At 36.4% G+C, this 13058-nt stretch overlaps 1 protein-coding gene across 4 annotated transcripts in view; it reads left to right on the top strand.

Moving 5' to 3' along the window:
- Positions 1–13058, top strand: part of PARD3B (par-3 family cell polarity regulator beta) — a 997354-nt gene that overhangs the window by 462299 nt on the left and 521997 nt on the right. For all 4 annotated transcript variants that reach the window (XM_077770171.1, XM_077770172.1, XM_077770173.1 and 1 more), the window contains exon 4: positions 11004–11113. In XM_077770171.1, coding sequence (XP_077626297.1) covers positions 11004–11113 — 110 coding nt within the window. The remainder of the gene's footprint in view (positions 1–11003; positions 11114–13058) is intronic.

The following is a 13058-nucleotide window of genomic DNA, read 5'->3' as shown; positions in this document are numbered from 1 at the left end:
TTTAGGACAAAAGAAAAGTTCCATAAACACTTGGTATAGACCAACATCACTGCCCTAATGAACCATCCCAAATGTGTTTCATGCTGAATCAAATAATCCCTCCAAGTCCAAACTACTCCACTCCACTGGTTACATATTAAGATTCACTTTCTAGTTTTTATAAGGAAATTTACTAAAAACAAAACAAAAAAAAAAACAGCATTAAGATATCTTCACTTATTCTTTTAGTAAACATTTTTCATATATTAATCTCCAAATGTCTTTCAAAAATGTATTTAAACCTATTTCTCAATATTTGAAAACTGTGCTTTGGATTGTCCCTTCTTGGAAGACTCACTGCTGTTTGAATTAGGGTAAATTAAAAGTCTCTCATTTTAAGGCCTTCTAGTGATATTTTTCTAAACCGATTCCTTTGCTCCTCAACCACTCATTCATCCAGTTGTTTGGTTCATGCCCATTTCATGGCTGAACAAATCTTACCAGTACCCATGCATGGGTATCCATCTTTAGTCTCTAAAACCATGTGTCCATCTCCCTAGTCTAAGCATCTTAATCATTTTATACCAATTTATCAATTTGTGCATCTTATGCACTTCAAAATTCTATTTAAAAGCTCCTCCAAAAGGGGGGTCTGGGTGTCAGTTGGTTAAGTGTCTGAATTCAGCTCAGGTCACGATGTCATGGTTCATGAGTTTCAGCCCCAAATTAGGCTCTCTTCTATCAGCACAGAGCCTGCTTCAGATCCTCTGTCCCCCTCTCTGCTTCTCCCTTACTTGCTCTGTCTTTCAAAATAAATAAACTTAAAAAAATTTTTAAACTCCTCCAAAGAATCTGTTCAAGTAAACTCAACTATTATCCTTCTATAATAATTCTTTTGAATATTGATTAATCCCATAAATATCTAGGATATAAGATTGTAAACTATGGAAAACTAAAAGATCAGATGACTGGGCGATGGATTCCTTCATAAACCACAGTAATTGACAAGATCGTAGTCAATATTTCAAAGCTTCTACTGTGGTTATTTAACACTGGTGTTGATGTCACTTTTATGCTCATTTATCATTAAGTTGCAAGGGTGATAACATATGCTGCCTTAGTGTGACTAGTGTTTGTTTTAAAATAAATGTTGATGATGAAGAAAAAAGTGTTAAAGAAAGAGAAACAAACCTGACAGTAGCAATTTATTTACAAATTATGGGCATAGACCCCTCCCCCACACCCACAAACACACAATTCCCTTGTCTGGAACACTTCAGATTCCAAAGATATCTGAATTTTGAGTTTGATCTTTGTTCCTCTAGCTCTGCTTAGTTCAATTCAACATGCGTCTGTCAATTACCCACTCTTGTAGGGGTCCTAAGTGATTGACTAAGGTGAGTTGCTTGCTATTAAAGAGCTCACAGTATAATGTTCTCCCAGCCTACTCCCTCCCCATCGCTTTCACTCGTTCTTACTTAAACACTTGCTTTATCCCTATCTTAAATGCACATACTTATTTGTGTACTTGTTTAGTATCTGTCTTCCTCCAGCTGTCTACAGACTCTACAAAATCAAGACCTTTGTGTGTTGTGTGCTGATAATGTCCAGAGTGCCTAGAACACTGTGTAGTATATTTTAGGCATTCAGTAAATGGTAAAGTCGTAAATAAAGGGGATACAACTCTACACATAAGATAAAGTGGGATGTGACATACCCTAAGAAAGTACAGGGCAGATCTACATTTTGCAGGGTTCTCAGTGTACAAAATCTGAGGTATTGCTATTTAAGAAAGGAGCATACATTTTTAATTAAGAACACAAAAATATCTATTAATGATTAAAAATCACAAAAATTTATAAATTAATATACTGGAGATGTCAGAAAATATGAAAAAAATGATATGGTGATTGATTACATATTAATTAATGCCTGAATATAACTGTCAATTAACTCTTTTCCTTACACTTCTTGGCGGCATGTTCTTCAATAACCTCCTCATATGTAATATTATTTGTACCTGAATAAATGAGTGGCTCAGTCTTTGCTGTTGCATGGTTATTTAAAATGCTGGTTAAGTAAGATTTGGGATGTGTAAACGCGGGCTTTGCACATACATTCTTGTAATCTATGAAACCATTACAGATTTGCATCTGACTAGCATTGGAATTTTAATTCTATGCTGCATTTCCCATATGAGAGAGAACTTCCCATTTGTCAGGGTATCCATGAGAGCCGAATTACCCAAATACTGGATACTGAATTGTATGCAATTTTATACATCAAATGAATAGAAGAATTTTCTGTAGACTGACCTCTAGTTTTGTGCATTTCAAATCTTGTTTATCTTCCAGTACCCATACCCTTCTGATGTGGGTACAAAAAGAACAGTTATTTCTGTATGCCACATGGCCCTCTACTTTTGTGTCACAACGCTGGCTGACCCAACACAGTGAGTGACAGGATTCTACCTATGATGCTCACCAGGTGGTCTGCTAATAACTATACACAGTGTTGTCTGTGAACCATACACCTATAGCCCATTGTATTCAAACAAAATATATCTCCAACTGATATTCCTCTTAACTGGATCTCAGAAATGCCTTTTGCGATGCTAGGTTTGCCCAACAGGAGGAGTCTTTAGAGTTGAAGAGGTAGAATTAACCTAGTGCAATTAAACCATTTTACTTATGTGAAGTTCACAAAATGCTATAATCTTGTGATCATGTTGCTTAGGCTCCTCCCGTGATCTTGTTCAGGACCCCAAAGTTATACTTTATTAGCTCCACAGCAAATCTGTATCTGATATGCCAAAGAAATAGAGGTTGTTCGTGACTTAAAGACTGGACAAGATTACAACTGATTACAGTGTTAGAGAATAATAATATAGAGGGTAGAATCAGCATGAACACTGAATTTGCAGGGCGTTTTTAGGCAATGGCCCATGGTCCTGTTTGGCATACACTTCATGGCAAAGAATGCAGTACAAGATGTAGTCAGAGGAGTAGACTAGGGGAAACCATGAGGTCCCTGAGTACCAGAACAGAAAATTGGAGGTTGATGTTCATAGGTCACATTTCTTCCTTCTACCTCTAATATTTGGGAGCTTTTAGTTGGGTTTATTAATCTAGGTATATTTACTTGTGTTTGCTAATGTTTTGTTGCTTTTTTAGTGTATACCTTTCAAAAATCAGGATCTTTGCTTGTGCTTGATCTCCTCTGTAGCTTGCCATTTTTTTCTTTCTTCTTTTCTTGATATTTTAAATTTTACTCTAACCTAAAATGGCCACTTCCATATTTCTTCCAAACACATCGGGAAAACACATACAGTGAGTTTTGTCCCATCCCTTTATTGCTTGCCACTGTTCTTAATATAACACTTGGGACCTAGTGCATGTCTCATACATGGCATTAACTGATTTTAAACAGTATGAGTACATTGATACAATGAAGTACTTTACACAATATAAAACATTATAAATTTATATGTATCAACTGGCTAAAATGCGGAAAATTTAATATAAGAAAAAAACATGTATCCTCAGGAATATAACAATAATATACTTTGAGTGAAAGGCATAACCATCTTCAGAGAAGAGTAGAATTTCCAATAAAGGTCAGTTTAAAGCCCCCTCACTTGTTTTTATACCACTAGTACTCCAATTTAAGCAGTTTTACAAATACTAAAAGATATTGTATCATGTATGTGCCCATTCATATCTGTTGTGTAGCTGGGGACTATTCTGTGAATTACTTGCATTTGTTCTGTGTTTAGAACGGGCATGGCTTTTGCAATCCACAATGAAAGAAAAATGATACTGTTAGTCAACTTGAACTTCTCTGCCCCTTTTATAGCAATACTGGGAGTTACTTTCCTAAAGGGGTGACATTTAAGACTACAATATTTGGACAGCTACAATTCTGCTAGAATTGGACTTGGTTTCTCTCATGTGGTTTTTCCATCATGGTGTCTGAAAGCATGTCACAGCTGCGTCATTCATCACAATCCAAACCTGGTCAAGCACCCCTGTAGTGAAAGTAGTCTCTTCTTGGTCCTTTGCCATAAATGGTGCCCCTATTGATAGCATTACCAGGCTTTTTTTTAATGGGTCTCCAGATTTCAGTACAGTGGAGTTTGGTAGGTATTGCTTGAAAGGCTTTATTATCTAACACCCATAACATCCTTACAGAAAAGAAAATCTAGTTGTCTCCTTTACAAGTGATGTACTACTCTCATCTGTTTTTTATTGAAGTATTGACAGGATTAATCGGAAGAAAATACTGACAAGGCAGTTTAGTCATCCACAAGACATATCATGTATCTGGAAGGGGTGCTGGTGTGCTTTGGCTAGGGGGTCAAGTGTCTTTCCAGACATGCCCATGTGACTGTAGTAGCTTAATTTTTGCCCTCTCACCCCTCCTTCCTACCACCTTTTTTTTTTTTTTTTACCTGTATCTCTCTATTCAAATCTTTCTTTCTGCTGATCTCTTTAGTTGAAAGGAATGCCCCCTGCATGGAAGAGCTGTCATCTCCCTTATTTTCACACATCTACTCACATAGAGAATGTGACCCCAGAATGGAAAAGTGTCAAGTGAATAAAACTGGAGTAGAAATCAAGTCCAAGCGACTTAGGAACTTAATTTCTCTGGACTTCGATTTTCTAATTGGCTATATAAATCATAGACCTATCTCTTTGTAGATCTGGAACAGGATTTTGGTGTAGCTGATCCAACATGCTGACTTAGCTGATGAGGAGAGAGGTTGGACTCTGGAGTAGAAAAGCTTCCTGGGAAGTTACGCCACTCCAGGGCCACCTCTCGAAGGCAGATCCCCTGAACCCCCATTTCTCTTCACTGTATCTCAGGAGAACATATCCATATTTTAATGTCAAAGTGATTCACTTAATGTCAAATTCATTCAGTGAGTGTTGAAGTACAGGATAATTGAAAGGCATTCTTCTAGGTGCTGACTAGTACAAACTCTATTAAGGAAATGTACTCTATAAAGCCAAGATGCAGCTTATATACCTACTATTAATATTATTAATATACTATTAATATTGATTACCAGGGAAAATGTGTCTTTTCCTATTTATCACTTTTTAAATTTATAAGATTTTAACCATTTCAATTACTTTTTATGATCAAAGTGAAATATTTACCAATTTAGGTATATTTCGATAGCATTTTCCCCTTTATATTTATCTTGTTATTCTCAGTGTTCAGCAGCATTGGCAAGATAGCATGTTTTCTTTCTTTAAACTGTCTGTTTTGGTGATTTGATAATTCAGTAGCACAGAAGTAATCCCTTAGAGCAAAGGGAAATTGAAATTCTAAAAATCCCAGGTTTTAACCCCTTCTATGGACATAAACAGTTTATCATGTAAAGTCCTCTTCTTTTCTCCATTCTCCCTCCTGACCTTCCCTCTGGATTTGCCTCTGTGCTTTGTTAACCACTTGTCATTCTAGATAACCATCCTTCTGAAGACTCTATGAGAACATAGAATTCTGTTTTTCTCCTTGTTTCACATGTGGTGCCATTGATACACCTGTCCTGATCCTTCCTCTTTTGTTTACCTCATCTTTATCTCTGCTCCCTTATTCTAGAAGCCAAAATGATTTCTAATATGAACTTCATACTCATCCTCATGAATGCCCAACTGAACATCTATTGTCTTATTTCTCATGCATTTCAAGACATCTTATATTAAAAACAAATCTGTCTAACCCTCAGTGGGCTAAAGCCAAGATTCGGAGCTCGAACCCATGAACTGTGAGATCACGACCTGAGCCAAAGTTGGATGCTTAACTGACTGAGCCACCCAGGCTCACCTAAGTTTGTAAGATTTTTAACCATTTGCAATTCATTTTTACGAGTGCATGAATGTGAGGGGGAAAGGGCAGATGGAGAGAGAGAGGGAATCTTAAATAGGGTCCATGCTTAGCACAGAGCCCTACGTGGGGCCCAATCCCACAAACTGTAAGAATATGACCTGAGCCTAAATCAGGAGTTGGATGCTCAACCACATGAGCCACCCAGATTCCCTGAGGCCACCAACTTCTTAAAGAATGCCTTGTTGCCACATTAACTGGGACTGGGACCCCATAGAGCTCTAGGTATCAATGAATCACACCAATATTTTACAAGCTAGCCTTTTGGTTTTGCTCAGGGGACTCATTAACCATTTTAAGATAAATTTCTACACCATACAATTTAGAACATATGCCTTTGTGATGTTTGATATGGGATTCATGTTTAAAGTCCTTGTTTTTTGGGTGTTCTTTTCTTCCCTCTGCTGATTGAAGCATCACATGGATGATTCTTCTGGACTTTGGTTTCAGTCTCTATAACTATCTATATTTCTGGGATGTCTTTGAAAATCTCCAAAACAGAATTTTATATATAACATATTTTCTGTCATTTAAACCAATTCCATCCCAGACACATCCTCTAAATGTAGAAAACAAATCCATGCAGAATGTGTGTGTGTGTGTGTGTGTGTGTGTGAGAGAGAGAGAGAGAGAGAGAGAGAGAGAGAGAGAAATATTATAACAAAGAGATAGAAACTTCTAGAGATAACTTGAATTTGTCTTGGCCTATATAGCTTGCATGATCCATTAATGTACCAATTTGATCCTTTTGACTAGTCGCTACCACTTTCAGCACTCTTTTCCCCAAATTGGATTAGATGATCATTCTCCGGACTCCTTTATTTACATTTATAAGGGGACATTGGACAAGAAACTGTACCTCTTTGAATCTTAGTCTTACCATCAGTCAAATGGTGATTGCTTGAGAGTGGGGGGAATCGTGCCATTACTCACAGACATCCAGGAACTGACTTCAGTGCCGGCTGCCTCAAGGTCTGGAGAACCTAGCCATCTTCTTACAAGAAAGAACAGTGAGTGTGAGTATGTTCAGCTTGAGTGTAAGGAAAGCCCTGGATATGCGTGGATGGTGCCCCAGAAAGAACTTTAACTTTCCTGATGTGCAAGACCCTGTCTGCAAGACAGGGTCACCAGCAGCTACACACTTAACCAGGAAGTCTTCTGCTTTGACAGGTACTTCTGTCTCTTTGCCTCTCTGTGCCTTTCAGTAAGTTTTTGTGCCTCTGCCTAAACGAAGTGGGGCTTGATCCAGTCTACAGTGTACGTGTTCCACGGGTATGGGTTCAGTAATCTCCACATGACCCCACCGGAACACTGCCCTGATACCTACTGTGTGTAAATTGCTCTTTGTCCTCACAGCCTCTTTTTAAAAATAAAGCCTAAGTAAGCACCCTGACTATTCTTCTTAATATCAGCCAGCCCTTGTATAGCTCCTGATGTATAATGAGGCCTCAAATATTTATCTGTGTGGAAAAACATAATGCAATTGTATAAGATTTTATGCTTTAAAGTACAAAACATTTCTTATTTGGGCTTTGCAGCCAATGACTTTTAAACTATGATTCCAAGGAATACTGCTTTTCTCTTGAGCTGAACTGAGGGCTTTTGCCGCTAAAACCTGAGAGTCAGAGTCCTTTCTTAGTTAACTAAAAATATCAATGAATAATGGGTTATTTTTTTTCCATTTCTGAACTTCTTTCCCACAACATCATTTTTTTTTTCCTTAAAAGCTTTGATTTCTAAAAGAAGTCTATACCTGGTTCAGCACAGAATTATGTTTTATTATTTTAATTTATATATTATTCCATGAAAACTGACTTTGGGGGGTTTAGCTTTTTGAGAAGATAGCACTGTTCATAATAATAGCAAGTGCTATTATCTCCTTTTTATAGGGAGGAAGAGGATTTTCTGTGTGAAATTACAGACTGGACAGTATCATGTCCCATGCATGTCTTCTTTTATTTCAGCCTCCCATCAGTTCTGTGATCTGTTTTTTCACCAGGTTTTAAATGATGAGACTGTGTCACCATGCAGCTGAATGTCACAGAGCTAGGAAAGGTGAAGCCCAGTCTTTCTGTCTTCAAAACCCACAGTCCTCTCCTCTGCATGGACACATGGTAGTTCTAAGAGTCTAATCTTCACTGTTAGGTTCTAAGTTCCTTTGGTGCAGAGGTTATGATTTATTTAGTTTTTCCCTCGCACAAAAAATTCTATAAATTGGATATGATTGTCTCCTTTTCATTCTGGTAGCCATGCCTGCTAGGTGGGACTTCTACTTTATTACATATATCCAAGGATCTTCCCACATCCTTTCCAGGACTTGAAATTACTCGTCTTTTCTATACTAGGATGCGTCTGTCTTTGTCTTTAAGTTGTGACTCAATCTGTTCTTGAAAGTCATCTTCAAACGAGGCTTGGCAATTCAAAAGAAAAAAATACTAAATGAATTTTAAATTGCCGAGGGAAGGGTTGTTTAAATCTCTCTGAGATAACAGTTCATAAATATCCTCATTATTAAGTCCCTTATAAAAGGAATTAATACTTTATAAATATACAATAAATATACAATATTTATACTTGATATAAATATACAATATTTATACTTGATATTAACACATTAAGGCAGCCAAAGAAAAATTAGAAGTTGACTCACCAGAAGGCATTCAACTGTCTGATCCTGAAAAAGTCAAGAAGAACAAAACTTATTCCTGATAAGTTGAAAGTATGTTTTAGAGCTAGCCATGTTAGTTAGTTCTTGTTTTTGTTTTTTTCGGTTAATGTCCCAAATAGTGGGTACACTGACACAACACTGAACTGTCTTGTTCTGGGAGATACACTGTAATACTATGGCCTATTGATTGAATGTACAACTCAAATTCATATTGTTATAGAATTTAATGCCTTAAATAATTTAGCATTTTCTTATTAAAGTAGCAGGCATTGATGGAAAGCAAAGAGTCATAGCCATGTCTTTATAGCTGCATGACAATTATCTAGTATGGCTTTAAGAAAAATATATTTATTACCCAAGAAAAATAATAGGTTTTGTCTGTCTGTCTCTGTCTCTCTGCCTCTCTCTCTCTCTGCCTCTCTCTCTCTCTGTCTCTCTCTCTCTCTCTCTCACACACACACACACACACATTCTGTACATATTCATATATATGTATATGATTCAGCTAGGAAAACAGTGCAGCTGTCAATCACTAAAATTTCCATTTCTGTGTCTATAAATCAACTTACTTTTGGACCTTTGTGTCCCATGCTGTTTTTACTTGCTTTTGATTTGTTTTTAATCTGGTGTGAGATTATTGACATGCAATGTCCTGGTGTGAGTTAAATGTTTAGAAACAAACTGGAATTTCATGGAATTTTCCCGATTCTCTTCTTAATTTTAAGGGTAATGGGTTGCTTCTAAAGATACCATATTTAGACTGATTTGTTCACTTTATGTTAATAGTAATTCAGATCACCTGAATCAGGGAAAATAAATAGTGGTACAGGACTGAGACTCTATTGTCTTGAGATTTTATGATACTTTCTCTTCCACTTATTTTCCTTTAATATTTCATTCGAGCACAGTCTCCAGCCACACAACTATTGCTATGTCACTTGCCTAAAAAATTTGTAGATAGATATGGAGCAATTAAGGAATAATACAGTGAAATGTTTATTAATAAGAAATAATGGAACATAAAGTTTGACTTTATAAACCTTTTGGATAGTGGCTCATTCTAAATACTTTGTTAATTTCTTATTATAAAAGAAGTTAATTTTTTAAAAAACCAGCAAGGATGGGGTGCCTGGGTGGCTCAGTCAGTTGAGTGTTGGACTTTGGCTCAGGTCATGATCTCACCTCTCGTGAGTTCGAGAACCACACTGGGCTCTGCGCTGACAGCTCAGAGCCTGTAACCTGCTTCAGATTCTGTGTGTGTCTCTGTCTCCCCTGCTTGTATTCTCTCTCTCTCTCTCTCTCTCAAAATAAATAAACATTAAAAAAATCTTTTAATTAAAAGAATAAAAGCAGCAAGGATAAAAGGAGCCTGAACAAAGATGGAGGGTATTAGCATCTATATTTTGTACACAGAATAAAATTGTTGGATCACATAAAAAAAAAAATCAGAGTTGTAAATAACTTCAAAACGGATTCACTTTTTATAACCACACCATCTAAAATGGAATATGAAAAATGTTATTTTAAACAGCCGTAGCTCAAGAGAGTTGGGGAATATTTTTCAGAATATTGATAAATGGAGAATTGCATTTCTACCGCTTTCCACTTTTTCCCCCAAAGCATGCAAATAAAAGTTAATTTTTATATGAGAGCAATTTTTAGACCACAAAAGATATTTTTTTGAGAGTTTCATCCATAGTGGCCAATTTTGTATGAAACAAATTATTTTAGGCAGGCAGACTAGTTAGGCCGCTAGCTCTGTTAAGGTTGAATTTCACTTTGAACTTTCTAATAGTATGATCTTTTCACAGAGTTTAATAACTGGCTCAAATATTTAATAGTGGAAGCCTTCATTAAATTAAAAAGAAATCAAGATATACTTTTAGAAGGACTAACTTATTTTCCTTATCATTTCTATCTACTTTAGGAGAAAAGGAAGAGAATGGAACCAATCTGTTTGTATACTTAAACAGACATTAATGCCACAACCCCAGCAAATAATTTATTTCAGTGTATGTCATCATTCAAAAGATTTGGGAAGCACCAAATGGCAGCAATAACTATATTTCTAGCTCTACTGAATAGCAAATTGCACTGACTATGTGAATCTCTTCACTTGTCTGCTAGATAATCATTCTTTTTAATACTCAGATACATTCTCTAGATCAGTTTCAGATTGCACACAGTCAACCTCTGCATTGCCTAATAGTTTTTGGTTAAGTACAATGACGTGTTTTGAAATACCAAGTGGGAAAAGATGAGAGTTGAAAGATTTTGTTTCCATGTGTCAGTCTGTAAATAGATGACAAAAGATCATTAAATGGATTAATTTACAAGCATCCTTAGAAACAGAATGTTTTACATAAAAGCATGTTGTAAACCTTTTTAATTAAATTGCATTGTACCATGCACTCTCTTCTCCCCAGGGTTCTGTTGACCTCTCACCTCTTATTTTGTCCAACAGGCACTCCACTGCTGGTGAGGAGAAGCAGTGACCCAGTGCCAGGCCCACCTGCTGATGCCCAGCCAAGTGCTTCACAATCCGGTGGCCAGAGTCTGAAACCTGTTACTCTAGTAGGTATCCTGGAGTTTGCATTTCTGATGAAAGATCAAAGTGCCTTAGCCATAGACTAACTGGGGCTTTGCAGAGTTAAGAAGTTGATCATTAGAGATCTTTCAATGATATAGATATAGATGATATAGATATAGATATATAGATATAGTGTTATAGTAATAGCTAGTATGAGCTACTATTAGTATATAAATTGTAGTGTTGGCTGTTATTTACAAAGCAGCAATTATGTGCCGAGGACTCTTTTAAGTGCTTTACCCCAAGTCACTTAAACTTCCACATCATGGTAATCACAATTTTTTTACTCTATCTTACTGATAATGAAATTAAGTCAGAGGGAGGTTTAATAATCTAAGATCACAATGTGTAAATGGAAGAGCCAAGAATTTAACCCATGTGATTTGGCTCCAAAGGTCGTACTCTTAACCAGCGCCCTACTCCTTTGAGTTTCCTTGATCCTCCAGCTTTGTAATGCCCAAGGATATAATTTATATCCTTTATATTTTCAGTGTCAACGCAGTGCTTTGTGAAGTCATGCCACAGTGACTGGTCATACAGTTTCAGGATAGCAATATCATGTATATGCGGTGCCAGTACTGGGTTTCTAGAACTACTAGGTTAAAGAAAAACAAAATTATATACCAGACTTGCTTATAACAAGACATACTTACAACTGATCAATTAAATGGAGAATTGTTTCCTGAAGAGACAAGGTCCTCCTTTTATATGGTACTGATGGATCTTTCTGATGAATCCTGAGTCACTTTAAAGAGTTGTAACTGTGGTCCATTCTTTGAAATAGCCTGGGGGTTAGATTTTGATTAATGGCTATCTATCAGTGCAATAGGCAATAACGTAGTTATATTAAAGTATCCTAAAAGCAAGGCTCTTCTCCATTTTAAGTCTCACTCTGTATAGTGCCTTAAGAAAAAAAGAAAAAAAGAAAAGCAATATTTTCAAGGTACAGAAAGATGCTGAATAAACTAACCAGCTTCTCTAGGTCTGGTATAAAATGCTTTTATCAAGAACCAGTGCCAGTGTATATGAAGTATGAATCACTATACTAAGCCATCAAGTATTTACTAATTAAGTTTATGGCAGTATTTTGGCATATTTATTTTGTAAACAAGGAAGCAAGTGTTCTGAAAATATTTTAGATGTAATATTTCCTCACCAAATTTTTAAAAAAATGTATTTAAAGGAAGATGACTTTAATAAAAATCAGGTATATGCGTTTTATTTAATGGTGAGTATAAACGGAATCAGTATGTGGTGTGTGTATGTGTTTAACACACTGATTGAGACCGTGTGAAGCCCAAGCATATTGGATTGGAAGAAGGGAAGCTATATAAATGAGAAAAGTTACACTTTACTGCTGATTTTCACAATGTCGGTATACCCCCAAATTAGGTATATTTGATTGTAATACCATCATTTGCATGAAGAAAATCACCAGTATCTTGTTCATCGTTTTTATCACGTAGGCTCTGTGTTTAGTCCAAGTGAAGATATTTAATACTGCTTTCCTACAGGAAATGAAGACTGCTATGTTTCTGATAGATTCCATATTCTTAATAAACTATGATACCATTGAGTTCTAAGTTGAGGTATTTGGTGAGGGAGTATATTATTACTAGCAAAGATGCAAATCCTAATTGAAGAAGAAACACTGGCACCCCAGATCCTTTTCCCTAACTGTAGCGAGTTACTGAATGTTGGCTGAGTCTGTATCAACAGTAAAAAGGAAAACACATCTCTTACTTTCCTCAGTGTTCTCTGTGACTGATGAAGTACAAACCTGAGACCCAAAGAATAGCATCTGGTCCTGGGCTTGCCACAGATTACTGCTGCATCGTGGCCTTTTCTTTCTTCAATTGTAAAATAATGTTCAACAAAACATTAAGCCCTAACAGTCCAAGGTACAGACATTGTGCCTTATTTATCTTC

The sequence above is a fragment of the Crocuta crocuta genome, unplaced genomic scaffold (assembly GCF_008692635.1).
Source record: "Crocuta crocuta isolate KB4526 unplaced genomic scaffold, BGI_CrCroc_1.0 scaffold478, whole genome shotgun sequence".
NCBI lineage: Eukaryota > Metazoa > Chordata > Mammalia > Carnivora > Hyaenidae > Crocuta > Crocuta crocuta.
The sequence above is the reverse complement of the archived record's forward strand: the minus strand, read 5'-3'. Positions and strand labels throughout refer to the sequence as shown.